The following is a 27,040-nucleotide window of genomic DNA, read 5'->3' as shown; positions in this document are numbered from 1 at the left end:
AGTCTTGATATTCTGTCCAAGTGGGACTATAAATATTTCTTTAAAATATATACTCGTCATGATGGAGTACTATTATGCTATAAGAAATGACAAGCAGGATGGTTTCAGAAAAACCTGGTAAGACAGTAACTGATGCAAAGTGGAGTGAGAACCAGGGGAATGTTGTACACAGTAACAGCAATATTGTATGATGATTCAAGTATAAATGACTTAGCTCATCTCAGCAGTATAATGATCCAAGACAATTCCGAAGGACTCATGATGAAAAATGCTATCCATCTCCACAGAAAGAACTGATGGGAGTCTGAATGTAGATCGAAGCATACTTTTAAACTTTATTTTTCTTGTCTGTTTTCTTTTGCAACACAGCTAACATGGAACTATGTTTTGTATGACTGTACATACACAATCTATATCAAACTGCTTGTTTTCTCAAGGAGAGAAGGGAAAGAATTTGGAACTCCAAATTGAATGAATGTTAAAAATTGTTATTACATGTAACTGGAAAAAAAGTATAAAAATTTTCACTTAAAAATATATATACACTAATCTCAGAGTTGCTACAAAAATCAAGTGAAATAATGAACTTTAATACTTTAATCAGCACAGTAAATGTAAAAATAAAAATAATTTTCCAGGGAAGATAATGTTGGAAGTTTATTAGTTTTGGGTAAACCCAATGCTTCTACCTCTTATTAGTTGTTTACTTTCCAATTATCTTACTATAAAATTATTCAACTATCAACCAATGTTGCAGTTTTGCCAGTAGGGGGAGCATATTACCAAAGAATGATTCATAAAATTATTTTGCAGATTCTCAGGCATGAGAATTTATCAAAATCACACCATTAACAATCTGAAACACTTAGTATCAAAATTACTAAGCTGCATTTTACAGAAATGGCCTAGAACTATAGAGGTGTAAGCAATGAAGTTGGTTCTGTATCGTATTTCTCCAATTTCAAATTTGAGTTTCCTATGCCCAGGTCTACAATAATGCAAGCGTTTTGATGCTTGGTCACTATAAAGAAATATTGCATAAACCAGAGGTTCTTATACAGTCTGTGAACTTGTTTTAATATTTGGTAACTATTTCAATGTAATTAGTTTCCTCTGTAATCCTATGTGCTTTATATATTTAAAAAAATATTGAGAAGGGGTAAAAAAGCCTTTACCAGATTGCCAAAGGGGTAAATGCCACAAAAAAGGGTAAGAAACGCTGACATATTACTATCCTCCAATAAAATGTAAACTCCAAGAACACAGTGACTATTTAATTTTTATCTTTGTATCCTAACACCTAGCATCATGTCTTTGTCTAGTATACAGAAAGCATTTAATAAATGCTTGCTGATTGGTATATTCAGTTAATTTGCTGAAATGCTGTTTTTTTTTCCTTTCATTTTTTCATTATTTTTCCCCCAGAATGGGTTCACTGCCACAGAAGAGAGCAGCAACATATAATCAGGAATGAATGTAAGTGACATAAAAACAAAATATGCAAATTACAATTTTAAGATCTGAATTATAAATTAACAGATTTGACAGGCCCATGGACATTAAATATTTTAAAGTATCATAACCTTAAAGTGAGAGACACTCTGGAAAAGTACATAGTGGTGAACTCAGACAAAGGAATCTGACACCTATAGGATGTGATATACTGGGCAAGTCACTTAACCTCACCCAAGTACCCTCAGAAACTCACTATAACTCTTAAGTTGCACAACAGCTACTGACCTGCACTGGGAAAAAGCATTTTCTTATTTTAAAGTGTTAGTATATCATGGGAAGCCAATAATAAAAGTTAACTGTTTTTTAAAAGATTGTAATACTACTCAATTAACTTTTCCTCAAGTTCAGTTTTATACAACAGCCATAAAGTGATTCTAAAAATGCTATTCTGATGGTTCTAAAAACTTACCAACAAAAGCTCTAACACTATAAACACCCAAAACATATTAAGATGACTACTGTTAACTACTCATCAAAGCTAATAAGCTTTATGAAGAACTACAAAGTCAAACAAGAAGTGTTTAACAGAAAACCAGTTTTAGTTAAATTCTACAGATATTGCTTAAAATCTCTTCTACCTATCAGAGTTTTGCTTTTTTCTCCACATGTAGAACTTGCTGAGACAGTAAAAGGGAGAACTGAACTATGATGCAAACTGTCATACTTTGGTAACACCCAGCTTCCCTTTATGTTGAAGGAAGAGTGTGTCAGTTATAGGATGAAATTCTGACAACCACAACTATAAATTAAAGTTTACACAATAGAAATGGATTATTTTTTTAAAAAGCCATCCAGAAACCAGTGTCTATGTTTCACAATCTCATAATAAAAGATTCTTATAGAGGGGGAAAGAGAAAGGGTTTTAAAAAAATACAGGAAAGATCTGGGAGAGGTCCACTGTTGTGAACCTCTTCCATCAACATAGACTGCAACCTCTATGTCTTAGTACATAAACCTAAAGAAAATTGCTTGAGGTACACTGCAATCAAATGACTTGCCCATAAGGCTAGTCAATGCATGATCCAGTTCCAGGTCTTCCTCTGAAAGTCAAAATTCTTGTTAGGAGTATGGGGGGTGGGTTACAGGATATGTTACTAGGAAATTACAGAAATGCAAATAAAAAGGGAAAAAGCATCAATAAAACAAAAATTGATAGAAGAAAACAAAAAGTTCAGAAGAGGATGAAAATGGAGCATTTTATTACTACCTTGTTAAATTTAACATACACTTTTAAATAAAAGCTTCTTAATTCACAGCTCCACAAACAATTCTCACTTTTTATTTTTGAATATTGGAATATTTGCATGTGTTGATCAACAAACATGTTATGAACTTTGCTGCGCATAGGGACAAAAATAAAAAAGAAGGAAACAATCCCTATGCTTCAGGTTTATTTTTAAGTTCATAATTTAAAAAAATTTTAATAAAAATTAATATGAGACTAGATGCTAAGAAAGTTACATAAACAAAATACATTTTTGAGCCTCAAATGAACCCTTGGTTCAAGAATCAGAAAAGGACTAAGGACTAAGTCCTAAAAAAAGACTTACTGAAAACATGGAAACGATAAAAGAATAAAGTTCAAAGGCCAAATGGAAGTAAAACTGAAATTAAATTTGTTAATTTTAATGACTGAATACCCCAGAAAGACAGTGATTTGTCTAAGGTCAAAGGATGGTACAATGAGGAATATTATCTAGGTTTCTTAAATTGCAATGCAAAACTTTTCCACTAGTCCACTTATTACCTAATAAAGTGAAAGGGAGCATATGCTTTCATAGCATATCCCATAGCTAGTTTAGCCAAGGAGAGACAGGATGACCAGCATGTTATCACCTAGATTGAGGATAGGCAAACTACAGCCCACAGCCTTTTTTTGTATAGTACCTCAAGCTAATAGTGGTTCTCAGGTTTTTAAATACAATAAAACTTTATTTTAAGATGTAAGAAGTATTCTTAGCTGGGGTTGTACAAAAATAGGATGCAGTTTGCTGACCTCTGGTCTATGTGATAATTTCACTGACCATTTGCACAAATTCAGAATTAGTTAAGTATATTTGATGCCTCTATTTGATGATACTTGGTTGAATGCACTTAGCTTGATATGCCAACCAATAATAATGACATTTGGATATCTTTTTAAGATTTGTTGGTCATTTTAAGTCCTACTTTATGAGTCTTCAAAACAAACTGGTTCTGCTGTCCCATGCTGGAAAACAAGCGGCTGAAAAGAAATCAAGGTCGATCAAACTACTGACATACAGTTGAATGAGCAGTCTATTGCACTAGATCTTACACAGGTACCACAAATAGATCTCAAGTTGCATGCAGAATAGAATGAGTGATGAATAGGTTGGATTACATTAGCAAACTGCACTTTCAGTGATCCTAAAATGCTATTTATGATGAAAGTATCTTTTTTTTGATGCTCTCCCTCAGTAATGATTACATATCTGTGAATCATTAGCATAGTACCATAGCAGGTATGAAATTTTTTTTTACACTGCTTAGAATCAGGGAACATTAAGACCTCAGTGGCATAAAAATTCTAATGAGCAAAGCAAAGACACATACTGAGTCTAATTAGGCTACACATATTAATAACAATATGACATAAAAGATTATCGAGGACATGCATGAATGGAAAAGCAGTTGGACCAGTTATGTGGTGAAAGGAAAAGAAGTCTATGTGTTCACTAACATCCATTTGTATCTCCCACTATAACTACAATCTATATTGTCCCTGCAACCCCTCCCAGAGAGCCATCTTTTTTAAAGTATGAAGTAATAAGTTCCTCAAAACTAAACAATCAGAAAGAGTATGCCATTATATGCAGTATCCTATATCCATTATCATCCCATTTCTACAAAGAAAGGGGGAGGTTGTCATCTGACATCTCTTCTTTGGGGCCAAGATTGGTCATTATAACTTTATGGCATTCAACAACAAAATAATCAAAACTCAATGCTGCAAAATTCACAAATTATTGAAAGAAATCAGAGGAAGACTCAGAGAGTACCAGATAAATTCTTAATGAACAAGAATCACAAAGAATAAATCAATATGAATAGGTTGGGATCTACAGCAACTAAGAGTACTCCCACACTGCTGAGATCATATATCCACTGAAATATCAATTAAAATTAAATTGATTAAATTTACAAACTTGGATATTTTTATTCAATAGAGACATATTTATTTTATGAATATGAAGCGTATTGGACCTTAAAAAGAGGGATTATAGATTTTGAGCTCAAACTTTTCATTTGAGAGATGAGGAAATTGAGACCCAAAGAGTACTGACTTGCCCAAGGCCATACAGGTAATAGATAGCAGCCTGAATCTGAGTGCAGATCTTTGAGCTCAAATTCTGCTTTCCAACATAGGTAAGAAGTATTTTTGCCCTGTTGTTCGCTGTTACTAGCAATAAAAAACCTCAGAAAATCTGAAAAGAACTGACTATCAAAAGTAGAAGAAAAGATGTGAAACTGGTTCATTCCATAGTGGATCAGGGAGGAAAAGTTATTGGTGAGAATGGTGACAATAGAAATTACATTAAATAGGTCAATTCCTAGGCTGGGCCTAGGAATATGAATAATAGGCAAAAACAGTTCCTGTTCTCAAAAAATTAACATAATAACAGAGGAGACAACATGTAAATAAATAGGTATATGTAATATGTATACAATGTAGAATGAATAGTAAATTTAGAGGGGCAGGCAAAGGGAGTCAATATTGAGAAAGACCTTCTGCAGAAGCTGAATTGAGCCAAGCCTTGAAAGAAGCCAGCGAAGAGGCTGGGAAGGAGAGCACTCCAGACATTGTGAATAGCCAGCAGAAAGGAACGAATATAGGAGATGAAAAGTTTTGAGTGAAGGACAGCAAGTTAGGACAATATGATATTGTAGATAGGGAACCCTTGATAGAGATGATAGGGAACCTGCAGAAAACCTCACTAAATTCTTAGTGAGAAGATATAAAATCTAACTTGTTTCAAAACCAAATTAATCATTCCTCCACCAAACACCTCCCCATTCCAATTTATGGTATGGTAGAAACAACGAGTCAGGAGATGTGGATTCAAGTAGTCTCTGCCACTAATTACGTAATCTTGCACAGAAGCCTTAATCATTCTGAACTTAATTTTCTACATAAGTAAAATGAGGAAGACTCCCACTTCTACCCCTATTGTGAGCGTTCTCCCTATCTTACATTGCTTGATATTGTGTGTATATATGGTTTTCTTTGTTAGACTGAAAGCTGTCTGAGAATAGCAATTGTTGCCTTCTTTTGTCTTTGTATCACCATAGGACCTAACATAAGTACTTGGAATATACATATAGACTGAGTGATTTATTGACCAATAATGAATGAACTCTAAGATTCCTTCTACCAACTTAAAAAAGAAAAAGGCAAAATATGGTTACAGAAAGAGAAAAATTTTCATGATCAAAATGAAGGTTAAGCTTGTTGTGCCATTAGTCAGACAACATGATCTGAGAAGCAAAAGTTCCTCGGGCTGAAAAGTTAGAATCAGCATTGGAAGGGACATTATATTTCATGTAGTCCCATCATCAATAAGTATTTATTAAGTGCTTCCTGTGCCAGGTACTATGCTAAGCAAATCCTTTCCCATAAAGTTTTTTGTTGTGCTGTTCATTTTCCCCCTAAGATTCTTATCCTTGGATCTGGCCTCCTAATAGTCTTTTAAGTCATTCACTTTAAAAACAAACAAAAAAACCTCCAAATCAACAACTCTTTAGTTTAAAAGTACCCTCCAATTTCCTTAAGAAAAAATTACAACTCAGAAGGCTTCCCAAATGTTCTCTTTAGATGCCACTGTTTAATTTCTCACTAAAATCATGTGAAATTGTGCCATCAAAATTTTGTTTGGGGAAAGATTTTTAGAGAGGTAGAATAATGTAATGGAAAGAGTGTTGGATGTAGAATGAGGAAAAATTAGGGGCAGCACAGCACAGTGGAAAGAATCCAGTGGACTTTGGTTCAAATCCTACCTCTAACATTTACTAACTTGGGTAACCTTGTGCAAATCATTTTACCTCTTTGGGCCTCAGTTTCCATATCTGTAAAATGAAGGGGGACAGCCTCTGTAGTCTCTTTTAGCTCTAAATTCACGACGCTATGAATTTAAATCAGACTATAAATGCAATTAGTTTTGTGACCTTGAGCAATTCATTTATCTTCAGTTTCCTCAGGTGTAACATGGGTTAATTCCTGCTTTGCCTATCTCACTGTGTTGTAGGAAATAATTTTTAAAGTGCTAACGAGTAACTGGATTTTAAATTTCATAAGTTAAGGGAATTCTCAGTTACGGGAATGCAACAAACACAGGAAAGCAATTTCTCTGCAACTTAACATAGAGCTGCCTACATCATGTGTCAAATCCCCAGCGCCCCCAATTAAAAGGTAATCGGGAAATGTTTAACAAAATAAATAAAAATACAATACAACATACATAACATTAATTTGTGGTATGCTAAGAGTTTGACACCATTGGCTAGAGTACTGAGCAGGTAAGTGACTTCCCTCAGTTCACGCAGCCAATATATTTCTAAGGCAGGATTCGGCCACCAGTTTCCTCACCTTCAAGATCAACTATCTCTCTACCACAACACTCCTCTATAACTACTATCCCTACTGCCTCTCTTAAAGTCTTGAAGAATTATAAAAATTAGCTGCCTCCTGAGATAGCCCTCTTCTCTTTTTAGAGACAGAGTCCAAAGGATGACTTTTGGAGATCTTTCCTACAGGGTTATGAGAGTAAGCTCGATGTAACCATAAATGATTATGATAAACTATAAATAAAAGTGTTACTCTCAAAGCCACCAATCACAAAACTGTCTTTATTGGAAGAGTGGTCTCCCTAAGTAATTTTTCTACAATCTCAAGGATGAAATTGTCAGCAAAGTCAAGTAAAAAATTTATTAAAATGCTCTGCTTTCTAACAGTAGTTGAAATTTTCCACCCCTACAGCATTTCACTTGCATTCCATCTGGCCTTGCCTACAGTCTCCTCCTAATCCAATCCACCTTCCTGTGACACGACTGCCAACATGATTTTCCCCTCTAAAATCCTGGTCTGAATATGTCCCTCAATTAAACCCAGTGGCTCCCTACTGACTCAAAGATCCAATATAAAAGTCCTCTGGTATTTAAAGCTCTTCACAAACATGAACCTTCCTAGCTCTCTGGTCTCCTTACATACTTCTCCATTCCAGGATTCTATGTTTCAGCCACACTGACATACCTGCTAATCCTTACAAACGATGCTATCTCTTGTCTCCCATTCTTCCTCTCCTACAAATCCCTCAGTTCCTTACAGACTATCCTCATTTACTACCTTCTGAATAATCCTAAAATTATAGCTGACCTCAGTCACTCACTCCACATCCCCAAATTATCTTTTTTTCTTCACCACCAAACAAGAGTTATGCTTGCTGCCCCTACTTCTTTATCACCAATTAACTCCTAAATGTCTTGAAATCTGCTTTCTATCTCCACCATTCTAAAGAAACTGCCCTCTATTAATTCATGGATTTTTAAAATACAATGACCTTTTCCCCTCAATCCTCATCCAAATCAACACTAGATTAGCAAAAGCACCTGAAACTACTGACCTCTTCTTTCTTGATATGGTCTCCTTTCTTCATTCATCTAGCATTTACTAAGTGCCTAGTATGGGTTAGGCATGATGATAGGTACTGGGAACAAAATAACAATAATGAAATCTTTTCCTGCCCTCAAAGAGTTTACCTTCTAATGTGTGAAAACTAGTTATACAACCAGAAATATGAAGTAAAGAGAGTGGGTGGTGGGGGAGAGGATGGGACAAACAGAAACTTAAGAGGACTAGGACAGGCCTCCTGTAGGAAGTGCACAGTTACTTGTACACAGGCTGACAAATGAAAAAAGTTAATTATATAAGACAGAGACACGGACACAGTGGATTGTAAACCTAAGCGACAGAGTGCCACAAAATGGAATGCTACATAAGAACAGTAGGTAGGCCAATGTGGTTGGAATGTAGATAAAGGAGAATAATGTATGGTAGCTGGAATGAGACTGTGAATGGATCTAAATACTAGGTCTGTTATTTTGATTCAGAAATAAAAGAGCCACTGGAGCTTCTAGAGCTGAAGAAGCATGATAAGATCTGTGTTTTGGGAATATCAATTTGGCAGCTGTGTAAAGGCTGGACTGAAGAAGGAAGAGACTAAGTAGTCACTACCAGATGTCAAAATGTTTTGTTGGAATTACATAATCTGATTCTCATAGCAGTCCTATGAGGTATAAGCTATAGATATCACTCCCTTATTACAGATGAGAAAATCAAGGTTCAGCAGGTGAAGTTAATATGCCCAAGGTCATAAAGTCAATTAAGCACCAGTCATGGAGTTTGAACTCAGATCTTCCTGACTCCAAGTCAACCATTTTATCCACTATACCATAGCAGGGAAACCAATTAGGAGGCTACTGAAATAATCAGAGTACAAAGCAAAGAAGATCTGAACAAGGCTGGCGGCCATCTGAATGGAGGAGAGATATATGAAAGATGTTGCAGATAAAGAAATGGCAAGACATAGCAACTGCTTCAACATGGAGAAAGAGAGAAGAAGGGAGGGTAACTCCAAATTCACTGGAAGGATGGCAAGACCCTCAAAACAAGGTTTCTGTGACATGCCTCACACTATTTTTCTGAACCTCCTCATATACTATGTTTGGCCTTAATTTCTACTCGCTCTGTGACTTCTCTTTCTCATTTTATTAACACCTATGGCTTCAATGATCAAATGTATCCAGAAAATAGTTAAATGTCTATCTCCTTCCTGTTTTGTATGCATCTCAACAATAACACTAAAACTGAACTCATTTATCTACCTCTATTTCTGCTCTTTCTATTAATGGTACAATCATCCTACCAGTTACTGCAGTTTAACTATTCCCTGGGAAATTATATCCAGGTACTTTAACATCAAATCCATTGCTCTTTCCTTCGTATTAAATTTCTTAAAACCCTTGATCTTAGTGTCATATCTCTTTGTATCTTCAGCACTTAACACACTTTAAGTCCTTATAAATGTTAACTGAATCTGAATATAGGATATCTAGTTAAGCAATATCACTGTCTTCCAGAAATGGGCAAATACAAAATCTAGTCATTTAAAGAATGACTCCTTTTTTTGGATAAAATATCCCTGGACCATAAATTTTCTAATTAAAAAACTTTAAAATAATTTAGACTAGAGATGAATGTAATTCTGAATGAAGCTGAACTATAGATTATATCATAGGGAAAGTTAATGTTCTTTCTCTCAGGTCCATATAGGCAAAGCCCATCAATAAGCTAAGTAGATGCCCAAGAAGATGTTTGGGGAGGGAGACAATGAGAGGAGAAGAAGCTCTATTTTAATGAATAAATAATAGCAATTTGTGTTATCAATGTTTTGTACATAAACGGTAGCTCTGCAATGAGTGAATATAGTCGAGAAAGTTCTAAGTTAAGAAATTCTTACTCTACACTATGGCATGAAAAACTTTTAACAGTAATTTTTATTTATGTAAAATTGAGCAATGGTTAAGTTCAAGTAAAACTATTAGATTTATGATTAATTCTGCATTTGTCTATCACAATTATCTTTTTCTCATGGAAATCTTATATCAAGTTTTTTTCCTCATACAAAATGAAGCTTACTCCTGAAGGGCTCCAATATAATAAAAAATAAGGAACTATTTTGGAATTAAGGAAAAAACATAGTTAACGAAACTCTGTAAAAACAGGAAGAAATGGTACATCTAGTTTTATAGACTCTTGTCTCCAAAGGGCTCTGTATGTTTATGCATGGTAAATTAGAAATTTCTTTGAAAATTCTGGCATAAAACTTTAATTAAAGAATGTATTATCACTAAAAATAATTGCTAGTAGATAAAAAGTACCACCTGGTACAACATATTTTTATGGGATCAATACCACTGCATATTAAATATTTTTTCATGGGGTTATTTATTAGCAATGTGGCATACCTTAAATGGTAAGAAAATTCATAAGGTAATCTAAAATAATCATAGAATTAATGTTGTATGCTGAATTAAACATTCACAAAATAAAAGGCAGAGTGGAATGAATATTTGAGCAGAGGCTCAATAGTTACCTCCCTCCACAAATGCTTTCAGTCCCACTCTATCTAAAATTACTCTCAGCATTAATGTTGGGTATATACCCTCAGATTTCTTTATACAATGCTTTACAGCCATTCTTCAGTATTTTTACATATAACATGCTTTGACTAAAAAAATAAAATATTCCCCCACTAAAATCTCACATTCTTTCCCAAAAACATTATTACCTTCTTAAGGGAAGAAATACTATTTGTGGTTAATGTTATTTTTATTACTGTTATTATTATTATCCCACAAACTAACCATGGAGTAGGTATAGAGACCAATGCTTTATTGGTTTAATTTACTTCACTATTATATCTCATACTTTAATCCAGATAGTACTACTTATTGATTTTGGGACCAGTGTGTTAAAGAAATCATTATGCCTGTTTTCTAATCTAAATATCGTGAATAAACTTATGTTAAATAAATATGATTCATAAAGTAATTTGAAACTGTGCCATAAAAGTCACCTATTATTAAAATTCCTGATTCCTAGAAAGTTTAAGAGATGAAACATCAATGCAATTCTAAAAATAATTGAAAATTTATACAAATCTGAAGGGACGTTCATTATTTTTTAGCAGGTCATTTAAATTAGTAACATCCATTATAAATTAAGTTTTAAAATTTTAAATGGTTCGATTAAATCAATTTTTAAAAAATTATATACAGCTTACTCTGTAATTGAATGTTTATTAAGTCACTCTAAAGAACTTATTATTTTTCTTGGCTAATTTTAAGAGAATTCTTAAACCAAATGGAAATCTTACACTAATACCAGAAATTCCACTTCAACGTGCAATATCTAACAATAGAGGTCATACCAGGCATACCTTTTCTTTCTGTTTTCTGTGCAGGGATGGAAGATGTGGGTGTAGGCAGTTTTGATAAAGTAGATGCTCCATTAGCATCAAATGATTTCTTTGGCTGGTGATCAGATTGTAGAGGAAATGGACTAGAAGGAAGAGTGCTTGGGGCAGCAGTTGGATGAACCACTGGTTTGATGGGGTGCTGTACTGGCGTAGAACTACTGTGAGTCTCTGCTCTTGGCAGTCTGTAGTCTCTGTCATTGTGTCTGCTTGTTTGAGACAAAATATTCTGTGGGAGCATACTACTGGCATCACTGGAATGCTTGTCTTCCACTTTTGTTCAGTTCGCAAAGGAATGTTGGAATGAGGGGAAAAAAAAAAGATTACGTTAGAAACCTGTCTTTAACATTAGCTAGTTGAGCAACATGCTAATACTAATACTTAAGTATCTTTTTATAAACCTCCAACCCTAGTTAGCTTCTGAAATTCTATTATCATCATGCAAATTCTCAAAGACCACTGGAAGAGGTAAGTCTCAACTATAAAACACACCCTTCTCATATCTACAATTAAATGTCTAAATGCTTTCTCTAATTAATGGTCACAAGTTTTCTAAATTTTAAAAAATGTGATCAACAGAAATTATTAAAATACATATGAATTATTCTGTGTCTATCTATGTATCTGGAAGTATAGCATGTTTAAATAAAAATATTCTAATAGTTTTTAAAATCTGAATAGAAAATATAAACATAAGTAAGGCTTTTTTCAAAATAGATGGACCCTAATCACTGATTTTAAAAAAACAAAAAGTGGATACAATACAAAAAAGAATATAAGTAATACCACTTGTATTACTAGCCCTACTTTTAAATTATTATCTATACAACTGGTCATTTTAGTACAAACTAAGGGTTAGATAACTCTGTTTTTAGGTAGCTGACTATCTGATAAACAATTTATTAAAATAAGCCAGTTACAGGAATCTTATGATAGTTTAAAAAAAATTAAAAGTAAATTATGAGACACAATAAAACTACCTTAAAACTGTCTGTATCAAATTCTTAAAAAAAAAAAAGCCTAGTTGATACCATTAGGTACAAAGATACCTTCTTACAACTAAAATTTTTAAAAGGTACATAAAACTAATCTGTACACAAAATAAATTTTACTACTAACAATATTACATGTAGATATATGTACTAAAACAAATAAACAAACAAAAAACCCAACATAAGCTGAATTGAAGTAGTTTCACTAGCTCTCAAGTTAATATGGAAAAATTGAAAGTACAAATGTCTTAATATTCAAGTCAAGCCTTTGTGCATATCAAGTTAGGTTTGAAAACTGAACACAACTCCACTTTGAGCCACCACCATAACAAAATATAACTTGTCACCAAACATTTATATGCCAAGAAGAATGGAATTTTCAGAAAATAAAAATATTCACATTTATAAAAATTAATACAAAAAGTATCCTTTCAAATGACATGCTCCAAGCAGCTATCTCTGCCTTTATAATGATGTTGTTGGCTTGCTCTTAGCTTAACACCATCTTTCTTGCTAAAACAAACTTTCTTGATTTAAGATTAAATGGTGTCCTATCTATTCTCCACTCCCCCACTACAACTGACTCTCCCAACTCCTCCTTAGTGTCCAAAAACCACCTCAAAAAATGACAGGAAAAGGATTTGTTTTCTGGTTTTACAACACTTGACATCTGTGAACATCATCCAACAATGTTATAATCTCTTAGGATGTGCACACGGTAAAAGTTGTAGCCAAAGCACTTTAATATGTATCATGTAATTTTGTACAAAGTTATTAATTAGTATAACAATGACAACCAAAAAACCCACCTCCAGTTAAGCTTACGATGTAAAGTGAACAAAGAAAATTTACTATTTGAAAGAGGAGGGTAAGCTGATAAAAGACTATTATTTAAAGAGCATACAAATCAACTTATAACTTGACTATGAAGAAACAGGCTTTTACAAGGGGCAGCTAGGTGGCGCAGTGGATAGAGCACAGACCCTGGATTCAGGAGGACCTGAGTTCGAATCTGACCTCAGACACATAACACTTACTAGCTGTGTGACCCTGGGCAAGTCACTTAACCCCTACTGCCGAACCAAAAAAAAAGGAGAGAGAGAGAAAAAGAAATAGGCTCTTATTAGTTAGAAAATTAATAAACTATCCAAAAATTAGCAATAATTAGCTTTTTATTAAGTAGGTTATCATCCTAAAAAATTAAATGTAACTATCTTATAAAATGCATTAGGAATGTGATTACCAGAGAAAATTTCTGCCTGGGCAATGGGGAAGAAGTAATTTCCTACTTGACTGTTACCTTTACTATACCACCAAACAAGGAACTCCCAAAGCCAATCTCTATACCTAACTGGATATAAAATTCATTTTTGTCCATTAAAGAAAATTCCTTTCAAGTTCTATCAAATTATTACATAAAAGTAGTAAAATATGTTCTAGTTAACATTTTCACATTCTAATGTTGCAAAGACATGCTATTCCTTCCAAAACTATACGTAGGTAAATCAAGAATTAGGCAGTGAACAGGTGAACTTCCATCCACATAAATTTCATTCATAGTTCTATAATCATCATACAGAATCAATAGCCTATAAAGAAATGGATTTTTATAGAATATATCAGATGAGACATAATGAAATTGAAGGGAAAAAAGCAATGATAGTATAGCTGCATCATTTGCTGGCTATACATTAACACATTATTAAAAATGTTTCAGACCTTTTACCACATTCAAACTCTTTCTGATGTTCAATTACGCGTGTCACTATAAACATTTATCACTTCCCACACCATCATAAGGAAGATGGACTTAAAATTCCCAATTCTCTGTGTAAGAGAGTTACTATGGCATGGTAGATAAAGCTGGCCTTGAAGAAACTAAGACTTGGGTTCAAGTCCAGCCTCTGACACACAACAGCTGTTGGATCCAGAGCAAATCAATTAATACCTCCAAGTGGTAGAGAAAGAGCCCAGCATCCCTTCTGCCAATATCCTTCTAATTCTATGCTTATTAGAGGCACATAAATTTCAAGTGTCACATACTCAGAATTTTAAGCACCAATGTAGAGGAGGGTACCAGAGACATCCTACCAAAGGTTACACTTACGTAGGCAGGGATGCTTGAAGATGAAGGGCAAAAGAATAAAAAATAAATGAAATTGTTTTTTTCTCTCCTACTGTACTAACATCATACAAAAGTATCAGAAGTTACCACAAGAAACTGGAGCATGACGCTTCTGGGCAACCTCAGGCTTCTTCTCCCTAGACCCTGGATCTTCTATGAGGAGGTTTCGCTATTTAAAAAAATATCAACAATCCCAAAACAAGGAGTTAAGGGGGAAATTGGGCACTATATTCTGAAAGAAATTTTTACCTGTCTTTTTCCCAGGTGTACTTCTAATTTACTAAGAAATCAACCCATATATCATACACTGAAAAAACAAGTATTTTCAAGAGTAAGCAGATTGAAAACACAAAGGTTTTGTCCAAAAACTGGAATTTAAAAACACATTTACTAAAGTTTAACAAGAAGAAACTTTATTTTAAATATACCTTAGTACCTATTAATGTCAAAAACTCAATCAGCACAGCCACTGTTAATATAAAGTTATATAGTTTCTACCTAGGCAACAGAATTTTGCCACCTCTATTTCTGTACAAGTGATTCTTTAAAAATTAAACAACAAAAACAATACAACAAAACATCATTTAGTCTGTTTTCTCATCTGAAAAATAAAAGGGGTTAGGATAGGAAGGGGAATTGTATAATCTCAAAAGTCCTTTCCAAATCCAAAGCTAGAATTCAAATTTCCACCAGCTTTTGAAATTGAATGGTCAAATGACAGCATGACTTACAGTTTAATTATGTTAAATAAATTCATCACAAAAGAAAAAATCATGAATAATTATTGTTATATATTCAGTGACTAAGTACCTTACTACCAGACATGTTCAAAGATGAATTTGACCTTTAGCACAAGCATGCTTTCAAAATATAACTAATCTCTAAAAGAGTCCAACTGTGAATGTGAAAAGCTACAAATGCATTTTACAACTTTTAGATTTATCACCTCATGGGATTTTTCTAAGTAGCAAAGAAGAAAATATATGTGAATGTACTTTGTAAATATGGCTAAACCAAAGAAGTTACCTGCTTATTTTTCACCTCTTAGAATTTAGAATAATCTACCAATTGGCTAAAACTAATTGTTGTACAAAAGATTTTTATGACAAAGAAACTAAGCACCATAAAAAAGTATCATTATTTTGATACTCTTATAATTTTTCTTTTTTTACCAAGTTAAAAGAGAGCAAACTACCTTTGTAGCACTGCTATAATACTTTAAATACTTTTGTCTTTTCTTTAAAAAAATATTTGTAATGAAAAGAGTAATAACATTTAAGAATATCCAGAACTGCCTTCCCTCACCTTCACCCTTCAATTTGATATTATTGTGGATTATCTACTGGGTTAAATATTGGAATGTCCCTTGAATGAAATATATTGAACCCTTTGGTGGCATTTCAAGCCTACAGAACTAATGAATTGTGGAACAGTGTTAATGGTACAAAAGTAATCTATACTTTTTCCATAACTAAAATTCAGTTCTCTCCTACATGGATTTAAAAAAAAGCCCCTATTATAACTATCACAACATTTTTTGCATAAGGTTCATGGCAATGTTCAGAAGGAACTGACTGATTCTGACAAAATTTTATACAACATTAAACTGTCCCAAAGACAGTTGGAAATGATGCTCAGGTCACTATTCTCAAGCAATATGGTAGCTAACAAAAATGTTCCAACAAGCATATGTTCTATAATTTCTAATGGATTTTAATTGAAATACATAAAGGTTAAAGTGATGCAGACAGCATTTAAAACCACATGGTTGGAATTTAGTCCCCAGGAATTTATACGGATATGAAAACTAAATTCTCAGAATTGGTATCACCAACAATTAATATTATCTAAGCACCAGGTTCTGTTAAAGAAGCATGTGTCTCCTCTATAATCTTCCAGGCTACATTTTAAGTCTGCTTAGATCTTCCCAGTATCTCTAAGGGTGTGTCAGATAGGAACGAGTATTGCTAGAATGCTATGTCATTATTAATTCTTAAATGGAATAGGTTACGTAGAGGGGTGTGTGTGAGCACATGCTATCCTCTCAGGTATCCTATCAGGACTAAGCATCGTGTGTTGTGTGTGTGTGTGTGTGTGTGTGTGTGTGTGTGTGTGTGTGTGTGTGTGTGTGTCTGTCTGTCTGTAGACCCCTACACTAAGAGGTATCATCTGTATACTGATTTATACATGCATGTAAACACAGTATGCATTTACAATGTAAAATAAACTTAGAGAAAAGTAGACTTATTTAGAGACACTTTCACAAAAATAATACTTACTTCCACCTGCAAACCCACTGGTAGCTGTGGTTTGCATCACCTCTCTTCTGTAATCCCTATCTTTTGGGAAGCTGTTAACTGCCATTTTACTTGCTTCTTTTTGTCTCTGCTCTCTGAAAAAAAAAATACATGCACATGCCCAGTAAAAACTGAATGAAGGATATGGAAGTCTATGCATTACAAGTGAGTTCTAAATAAATCCAATATTTTTGACCGACCTGAAATAGCACACTGGGCATGTAGGCATTTGCCTAAACTCATTACAGAAAAGTGTAGAATATGGAGAGGTAAGAATTTGGCTGTAGTTCAACTGAGATGGGGGAAAAGTAGGAAACAAAAAGTTTACTAAAATTCTTTTTTTTCAGTTGCTACTAAATTACACCCTATCTTTTTCATTACCAGTCCATTCTCATTACAACCAGTTCTAATGAAGTTCACCCTCACACCTGCATATGTGCATAGATGATAGATGTTTACTATTGGTCTTTCACAGCTATTCAAGAATAAACTATGTTACTAGGTTAACTGGTGCTGTTTTTGTTTTCACCCTCTATTGAATTTGGGGTGTAAATTCCAATAGAAATGATTACAAGTAAGTTTTGTAAAAAAAAAAAAACGAACAGAAAGGAAAAGCTTAGTGAATGACTAAAATGGCTTTGCCCAAGAGCACGCTGCTATAGGGTAATGAAGGTAAGATTTACAATACTGTTCAGTTATATTCCAGTTATCTGTGAAGGGTATCTCAAAGAATGGAAAAAATAAATGCTACAGATTACTGTGGAATCAGAGTAATATTTATTTCATTTCCATGAAAAAGAAATAATCAGTTTTTCTTTTTCACATCTACCCCAGGGGAGTGACAGGTGAGGGGAATACCTATGCCAAAAAAAAAAAAAAGAACTATACTGAATTATATAGAGAAGGTTTTTTTTATCCTAGGACCAGATGAAGGTGGGAACAAAAAACTCACAGGAAAGTGGAACTAAAAAAAAAATTAACTTAAAACACATTCTTAAAAAGAAAATAAAATTCTCTATAAATTCAAACTACTTATATTGTAGTAACAGATTTTTAAAAACAAAGGCATGATTAGCTTATTTAGATTAAAACAGCAAATGTATCAGTGCACACTATGTACACTGTTGCCAATAATGGCAGCAGGGAAAAACAATGTGTCTATGCCTATATTTATGCTCTCTAAAGTAACTGTATAGGATTCTGATCTATTTTCTCAATTCTTACTCTTTCCCACTGGCCTTGCCACCCCACTGCACTCAGTCTTGCTTCTTGCAATTCAAAGGGACCTCAGCACACAAATAACATTACAGCAAAAATCATTAATGTCGCACCAAAATATATGCTTTCATTAAATAAATGGCTTCTAGGTTAGGAGCTTTTAAGTAAATCTACTCTATGGACTTTTTGTTAAGTCATATATTGTAAAGAATTATGACTAAGGATTATCCATTGGAACAACCAAAACAGTGTTCAACAGAAAGAATTTACATTAGAAGCTGCACAGGGTATTGAAAAATTAAATAGCCTGACCAGGATGACACAGCCAGGACGTGTCTGAGGTGGACACTGAGCCTAGATCTCCTTGATGGAGACAGCTTCCTCTCTACATGCAACCAAAGGTCACCTTTCTAAAAATGCAGATGTTCATCTGCACTGACAGAATATGTTTCTTTACTCGAGGTGCTTCATGCCAAAGGAATTACAGATTCAACAGGACAATGGTATTCACAAAAATAGTATTTTAATCTGAAGAAAAAAATAAACATCTATGCATTCTTTAAGTTAAAAAGGAATACCTTTCAAGCCACTCTTTTGGTTTTTCCCACTGTGAAACTTCTGTTCGACAGTTATAGTAGTACTTTTTCCCAGAAGAACTGATGTGTTCAGACCAATCATCTGCAGAATCATAAGACTAAAAAAATCCACATACTTAAAAGATTAGGCTATATTGTGTAACATCTTAATATTAAATAACAAGATCAATTATATAAAAGAAATTATATTATACTATATATGTATTATATTATAGAATATGTATATATTATAGAATTTATATTATATTATAGAAATTACAATCAGGGCTGTGGGATCCAGCTTAAATGACCATTGGAAAAGAAGTGTTTCCAAGGGTGGCAATCAACTCTGACTGGTGGGCAATGAGAAAATGAATATTACAATGAGGGACTGAATGTGAACTTTGATTATATCATTTACTTCTAAGTTACTCCCAGCCTAGGGCAATCTATTCCAAGAATTTATCCCTACCCAAAACTGAGTGGAGCAAAATGGCTTCCCCACCTGAGTGGGGTCTGAAAAGAGGTTAGCTTAACCTTCAGAGATAGAGGTCTTGAAAAAGGGGGGAAATCTGAATCTCCTCAAATCATCGGATATTAATAATCATTTCTCTCAAACCTATTACAAACTCTCAAACCTGTTACACTACTTATATAGAAAAAAGTGGTGAAATACAAATTTCCTTTATTAAAAACTATTACAAATGTTCTTTATGTGACAAAATTTTTATATAAGCTATGGTCTTTATTACTGTAACAATGACATCAAAAACAATGCATCCACAATTATCTAATCCCTCTTCAAATACTTTCTTGAAAAAATGTGATTAAGCTCAGTGTAGAATTATTAAAAAAAATTAATTTCATTACATATTCTAGATTAACTGGTATAGAAGTTGGCAGAAAAAATTCTTTAATTTTATTATGGCAAAGCAAAAATTTTTAAACATTAGATCCTAAGGCTTTGATTTAACATTTCTTTATAACAGTAAGCTTGGCTAAAGAGACTGTTACATCAAAACTTATCCAACTAAAAAGGGAGCAGGTCTTGAGGTTAGATTGTGTTCATAGACTGCTCTGGGCTGGAATAAACCCATAAATCTGATTCCATCCCAAGTCACCTCTCCCTACAAGAGACACTAAGGAGCATAAAACAATTCAAGAGATGACTCTGGGAATTTGATTTAAAATGTCTCATCTGATAGAGCTATAGTGTCTGACTTACACTGGGAGTAAAAATTGAAAATTCATGTGGTTGTCAGATACTCATAAAATGTAATTGTTTAAGATGAAAGATTTGGAACTCAAACTTTATTTAGACTATGATGACTCTGAAGTGGAGAGAAGTTAAAGAAAGTTAACAACCCCACCTAGGTCACATAGATTATTAGTGGCAAAGCTAGGATTTGGATCCAAGTGATTCTGACCCCAAATCCATTGATCCATTAAAATCACTTTGCCTCACCTACTACTGAGGACAGAATTTCCCTTGTCTTTTGGAAATCATTGCCCGCCCGCCTCCCCCACCAAAAAGTTAATTCGTTACCCTGCCCATCTCCCAGAGGAAGTTAGGGCAAAGATGATAATAGAGAGTTTTCTCGTTAACTTGATGCCCAACGTCCTCAAAGATCTATTTAGCAAAGTATTTTCCTCCACACTAATTCCTCCCCCAATTCTGCGTCTGACAATAAAAGAAAAAGAACTAATTCTTTACCCAAATTGTTATTCCTGGAGGCTTCTGTAAATGGTTTTGTTTTATCTTTGCAGAAGTAAAGAATTAGAAGGGGCCAAATATTTATATCTGCTTTTTCCCTTAGTTCCTTGGACCCATAAATCTCTACGTTGAAAGTGAAAGTTGAAAATGAAAGTGGGGGAAAAAAAATCAACTATACTCCTAATATTCAGACCCCTCTTCCTTTAAAGGTACTATACATTCCTCTTAATCTAAGGCTTAAAGTCCAACATCTTCTTAAAAAGAAATCATAAATGCAAATATTACCTCTAATAATACAAAGTAACTTTCCTACTCTTCTGCTGCTTCCCATCTCCTCTGAACATCAACTTGAAGGAAAAAAGAAGTAATAACTCTAGATATAAATTAGCTTTGCCACTAATTTCAAACTCTAGGATCCTGTTCTCTGAAAATCTTGCCTCTTTTTTTCTTTTTAAACTAAAGCTTAATGAAATTTGCTTCAGCTATTTCTATGACTTATTGGGTGGCACCACCTACTGCTTCTGAACGGGGTTTATCAAAGTCTCTGGCCCACTTCACAAATAGAACAGTCTCACAGATTCTCTACTCCGTTGTCTCTAATCTTCTGAAACAATAAAAAAAAAACCCACCAGAATAAAAAGGCTCCTCTTTGCAACCTTGTCTTTTCTTTTTTTTACTTAATAGAAAAAAAAGTCACCATTTCAGTAGAGCTAGATATATCTTCTTAGGTAAATTGCTACTTGGTGACCAAAAAGTCTCTTGGTTACCATCTAGATGGTAGGAAAATTGGAACAAAATAATTAGTATACAGAAATGAATTCAAACAAAGTTCATTTCTATGTAAATGTCTTTCAACACATTTTGAAGACAGAGAAGGAAACAGCATCTGTTATTTCCAAGTTTTGAAGATGGAAAGATTTGTATATACATAAAAAATGATTTAGGATTTAGATATCTTCTTTGTAGACTTTTAGGTAAAACCTAATTTATACAATTATTGCTTAAAATCCTCCTGGTATTAAAAAATGACTACACTGAACAGCTAATTTGTTGTTCTAAACTCTTTTTCAAAATAAAATCTTGAGAAGTTAGAAGGAGATGAGACTTGAGTTGCATACTTCTTGGGGTAAATATTAGGATAAAATGTACAAAATCATTTAAGTTTATTAGTTACACAGATAATTTCACAGCTCTCAAATAACTTACCAGGATTCCAAAGGCTATCATCTGAAGCTCAAGACAGACACAGTGATATATATTTTATACACATATATGAAAATTATGCTCTCACTTGTAATGCTTCTAGAATGTTAAAACATTACCCACCCCCTAAACACCTCAATATTACCAGTAAAACATGTTTGTTTTTTACAAGGGGGAATTAGCAACTAATTATGGTACACTTGGTCTAGTAGTACCAACAATTGAAGGACAGTTTTCAATTAGGTAACACCATAAATTACTTACTGTGTCTGAAGTTTTGCTTGGATTTGGATTATTGCTTGGATTAGAAGAATGTGAATTTGAACTATGAAGAGCACTGTGGTTATGTGAATTTTCCTGTGGAGAGTAACTGGTCCCTAAAAAACAAATTTTTTTCAAATTAAATTTGTATAACAGTATAAAACTTGTCTCTATATTTTATTTTTGACTCAAAGATTTGCAAACTAAATCTATAGTCTTGATTATTAACCATAAACAATGCATACAAATGCTCCCAATATAACCCATAAACTCAGTTTGTGAAAGTATTATAAATGTGACATATACACAGAGTATGTACTTGGCTCATATATACCATGCAATAATATATATATTATACTTTGGGGAAAATCTCAGCTATAATTTTCAAGAATCTCTTAATGAATAATCTAGTTAAGATAATTAGTTGTGCTAGCATTGTACTTTGGCATAATGTTACACTTCACTGACTATAAGGAAACCTAAATTTCCTAAATAAATTAACCAAAGAGTAATTAGCCATGGTATAAAATTACTTGTTTTACAGATGGATTCTTCATAGTGTTTTTACTGATTTAATTTACCCTCCAAATTTCAGGTATTTTACAAAAAAGGTAAACCTGCACTGTAAAGGCAACTTAAGGAATTAACCAAAAAATATTTTATTAAATTCTGTGTATAAAGACTTTGTTAGATGCTGTGTAAAATTAAAAAATATAAATAGGCCACAAGTTAATAACTAAATTATTATCCACTTTGAAAATAAAATATAAACTCAAAAAAAATTTAACAATCCAGTAATATGAGAAATTTCACCAGAAAGAAATTACTTATTAACAAAAAATGTAGTTCAGACATTCATTTAAATATATACATACATTGTGTGCCTAGATGAGATGGCTGGAGCTTTGTGAAGGAGAATGGAATGGATAACATATGAGTGGGTAGAGCTGAAGACTGAACAAAGGTAGGAAAGTGAAGGACAACATATAAACAGACTGCCTGAAGCAGAAATTTTAAAAAGAGAATAAAGAAAGATGAGGCTAGAAAGACAGGTTTGGCCATATCTTAGAATGCCATACTATTAAGTTTAAATGTTATTTGGTAGGCAATTATTTTTGAACAGAGGAATAAAAGCATGAAAATAATCTTTGAAGAACATTAACCTTATGGCAGTGTGCAGGATAGAGTATAAGAAGTAAAGATTAATTAAGATTTCATTGTGCTAGTCCTAGTATGAGACAACAGCACAGTACTATGCTAATGGAATTCTAAAATTTAACTATAATATGGAAATAATGTTCCTATAAAAATACTATAGCTTCAGTATGATATAAACTTCAAGTGACATTTCTATCTTTGTTAAGTTCTTAGGCTACACGACAGTACCCCTTTTCTTATTAAACTCTAAGTCAGTTCACCTGTTCTTAATGCACTTGGAACCTGACTGGGGGGGAGGGAGGGAGGAGAGAGAGAGAGAGAGAGAGAGAGAGTGAGAGAGAGTGAGAGAGAGAGAGAGAGAGAGAGAGAGAGAGAGAGAGAGAGAGAGAGAGAGAGAGAGAGAGAGAGAGAGAGAGAGAGAGAGAGAGAGAGAGAGAGAGAGAGAGAGAATATGTCTAGACAGCATCAAACTACTATTGACTCTTAGGGTAGAGATACATGTCCTACTGATCCAAATGACCTTTTTCAGGTTTTGAGAAACCTGAAAGGCATGCTTAAGCTTTGGTAACAATTAATATTATCATGCTATACATGGAAAACGTTATACTGGCAAATATCAGCAGGGGTAAGTTACCCTCCCTGGTAGTGTCTCACTTTATGAGCATTTTCTATTCAGCAGATCAATCTATGTAACAACCATGTAAATACATGTAAGGCATCTGCTCCTCCCTTATCTTCCAGTCACTGTCTGTATACACAAATGTTTATGTTATGGCATAACATAGTGCACAAGACATAATACACTACATTAGAGCTGTATGCTTACTGCATGCAATTTTAAGTGCATTGATTAAACAAATTCTTACTAAGAAACCCAGAGTTCTAAGAAATAAGCATAGAGATCTCTAAAAAGAAAAATTATAAATAAGATTTTAAATTTGTTGCTATTGTTGGAAGAGAGCAGGAGTAACAAAGGAGAAGGCTAATTCTAAACTCCACCCTCCTTAACTAAACTGCCAGCAGTTAATTTTCCTAGATAGCTCCAAGACTGACCAGAGAACTTTGCCAAACAAGCAAGCCATAATAAGCTAGCTATCCTTGCCTTGCTCAGTTTCTAAGCAAGATTACAAGACATAGCAAAAGTAAAATCAACTAGCAATTTGGTACTTAATTTAAGGAAGACCAAAGTACAAAGGGAAAACCCGATAAACCATACTACTTATAGCTCTAATTAGTACTTCTCCCTCTTATTTGGTACTATTTATTTCCTGCAACTGAAAAAAAGCTTCTAAGAATTACTAATCTTTTGAAAATTAAACATAAACATTTCTTATGATCACATTTATCATTTTTCATTATCTTGGTATTGCTCCAAAACACCTCTCAGAAAATATCGAAGGGATTTCCTATATATTGAGTCTCCTTATTTATCCCTTAAGTTCAAAAATTTTAGAGGTTACTACTTTAGTCATCTCATTTTGGAGATAAGGAAACTGAGGACCTGAGAGATTAAGTAATTTGGCCTAAGGTAGCTAGCCAGAATTTGAATCCAAGGTAGTAATCTGTCTCTGAGTCTTGAATGCTTTCTCCCACATGGCTGTGCCCATCATCAGTTCAAAAAATTATCAGGGAATAAGGATGAAAAATCACTGAATTCTAGAGATATAACACAACCAAATGATCTGGTGTGAAATAATGAAGTATGAATATAAAAATTTATTCAGTTAAAGTAGTCATCTATGAAAAACTGATACACTGGTTTTAAAAGGTATGTGAAGAAGGGAAAAATAATAGGACTAAAACAAGAATATATGGTGTCGAGTTCATATTTGAGAAGTAAAAATTAAGTTTCAATTCCATAAAGTCATGCCTCGAAAGTAGGGTCTGCACATGATGATACACTGGGGTATAGGAAGAAAAATATTAGAACTTAGATTTAAATTGGTTTTTAATCCAAAAAAGGTAAAAAAAAATTGAGTTTTACTAACATTCAACATACAGATTAACAATGGCACCTATGCTTGTTTTCTAAAAGTATGCAAGGTATCCTGAAGGAAGAGCAGGAGATAACACAATGCAGAGGTATAGTCATTTATCTATTTCAACATACTGCAATGTGCTACAGCTTACATATACCTAGTTCAATGGATATGCAGGTTTTAACAAGTAGATTAAAAAGAATTTCAGACTGAAGATATTATTAATAATGGGAGAAAAAGTGAACAATGAATGAATGAATCAAAGAAGCATTTATTAAGCACTTACATGCTATTCACTGTGCTAAGTACATACAATACAAATAATAAAAACAAAAAAACAATTCCTGCCCACAAGTTTACATTCTAATAGAGAAAGATAATATAGAAGCAGTTGTGACCATGGAATGGTGTTTCATTTGAAGAGGCTTAAGTGGAGGGAGGAGAAGGTACAGACGGAGACAGACAAAAAATGAGCTGGCCTAGATAGAATGGCTAGGTAGAATGTGAAACTTAAGCAGGGATCAGTCAATAGATATGATGAGAGAGGGACAATCTGAACACACTCAGTTACCAATAAACTGGGTTAGGCCCTGGGGTTGAACTATCAAGAACTGCTAGTGACTGGGAATAAGAAAATAGAATTGACTGATTGTCCAATTCTTGGTACATGCTTATGAAGTAAAATTGATGAATTAATTAGAAGAAATTCACTTTAGACAGTCTGATACCATGTAGGAAACCTCAATCAATTAACAAGCATTTATTAAGCATTATGCACTTTATCTGGACTATGATTCTAATACATGGTTTCAAATTTTGCTCATTCTTTAAGCTTAAGATTATTGACAGATTTCAATTCAACGAAATAAAATAATTTCTGTGACTTCAGGCTAATGATTGCTTTTGGGAGGAGAGCATTTATGGTAAGGAAGCAGAACGGTGTTTTTGAAAGGAAACTCAAGAAACCAGAGACAAAAATAAGGCACAGTAAAGACTAATAAACAACCTAACAGCTGCTTCATATAAGTTTTGTTTTTAAATAATTATTGAAAAAACAACTTCCTAATAATAAAACCAAAGCCATATTAATTACATTCCACAAAAACATCTGATCACCATTTAAACAGCTTCTATTCATGTGACATGTTCAATATAAATCACATTATTCTGCATAAGATAAATTGATCCAAAATTTGGTAACAATTATAGGTTAAGTTTCACTAGCATTCAGTTAAACCCACTTTTATACAAGTATTTCAAAATTTTTGTTGGATATAGTTTACTAGGACTCTGTTTATCCTGCTAGCTGTCAATCATTTATTTTGTTTTAGGAAAGACATTTGCACTGATTGTGGCAAAGAGGTACAATTAAGAAATTATCTGAATGTCATGGCTTACCATTTCATAACAGGGACTTGAGATACTTTACAAGCACTAACAAAATAAGGTTTAAGGTATTACTTTTTAGAAGATTATCTTCTGTAACATCAGTAAAAAGCCTTAAGTTAACAAATTTAATAATGCTAAAATGAAGAAAAAAACAATTATTTACAACTCTGTTATTTAGGGATTGACTATATGTGATTCCCTAGGCAAGCTACCTATACACTATCAGTAATAACAGAATATTGAGTTAGAAGGCACCTCAAAGGCCATCTAATCCTTTACTGTACAAAAGAGTCTCCTACTATAATATTTGACACATATCAAGTTTAAGAGCATTGGGAAACTACAGATGACTAATGACTAGTACAAAGAGCTAGGAGGCCATCCACATATTGTTTTTCAGCAAAAAAAGGGGAGAGGGGGACAAAAGGCAAAGCTAAGCAGAGGCAACCACCACACTACCACACCCAAAAGCCTAACAGAGTTAAAAGCTGGGCCCAGACGCAAAGCCCCAGTTCAAGAAATAAAAGCTGAAGAGAAGAATATACGTATACATATACATACA

General features: G+C 33.6%; 1 protein-coding gene across 2 annotated transcripts in view; it reads right to left on the bottom strand.

Annotated features, from left to right (window-relative positions):
• The window catches only part of WAC (WW domain containing adaptor with coiled-coil), a 126,623-nt gene that overhangs the window by 33,188 nt on the left and 66,395 nt on the right, over nucleotides 1-27,040 (bottom strand). Inside the window, exons 4-7 of one of the 2 annotated variants that reach the window (XM_020990512.2) lie at nucleotides 21,956-22,068; nucleotides 18,778-18,893; nucleotides 16,964-17,076; nucleotides 11,532-11,840 (exon numbers count right to left, since the gene is read on the bottom strand). In XM_020990512.2, coding sequence (XP_020846171.1) covers nucleotides 11,532-11,840; nucleotides 16,964-17,076; nucleotides 18,778-18,893; nucleotides 21,956-22,068 — 651 coding nt within the window. The remainder of the gene's footprint in view (nucleotides 1-11,531; nucleotides 11,841-16,963; nucleotides 17,077-18,777; nucleotides 18,894-21,955; nucleotides 22,069-27,040) is intronic. The other variant, XM_020990514.2, reaches the window with a different exon arrangement.

The sequence above is a fragment of the Phascolarctos cinereus genome, unplaced genomic scaffold, assembly GCF_003287225.1.
Source record: "Phascolarctos cinereus isolate Bilbo 61053 unplaced genomic scaffold, phaCin_HiC Scaffold_1;HRSCAF=81, whole genome shotgun sequence".
NCBI lineage: Eukaryota > Metazoa > Chordata > Mammalia > Diprotodontia > Phascolarctidae > Phascolarctos > Phascolarctos cinereus.
The sequence above is the reverse complement of the archived record's forward strand: the minus strand, read 5'-3'. Positions and strand labels throughout refer to the sequence as shown.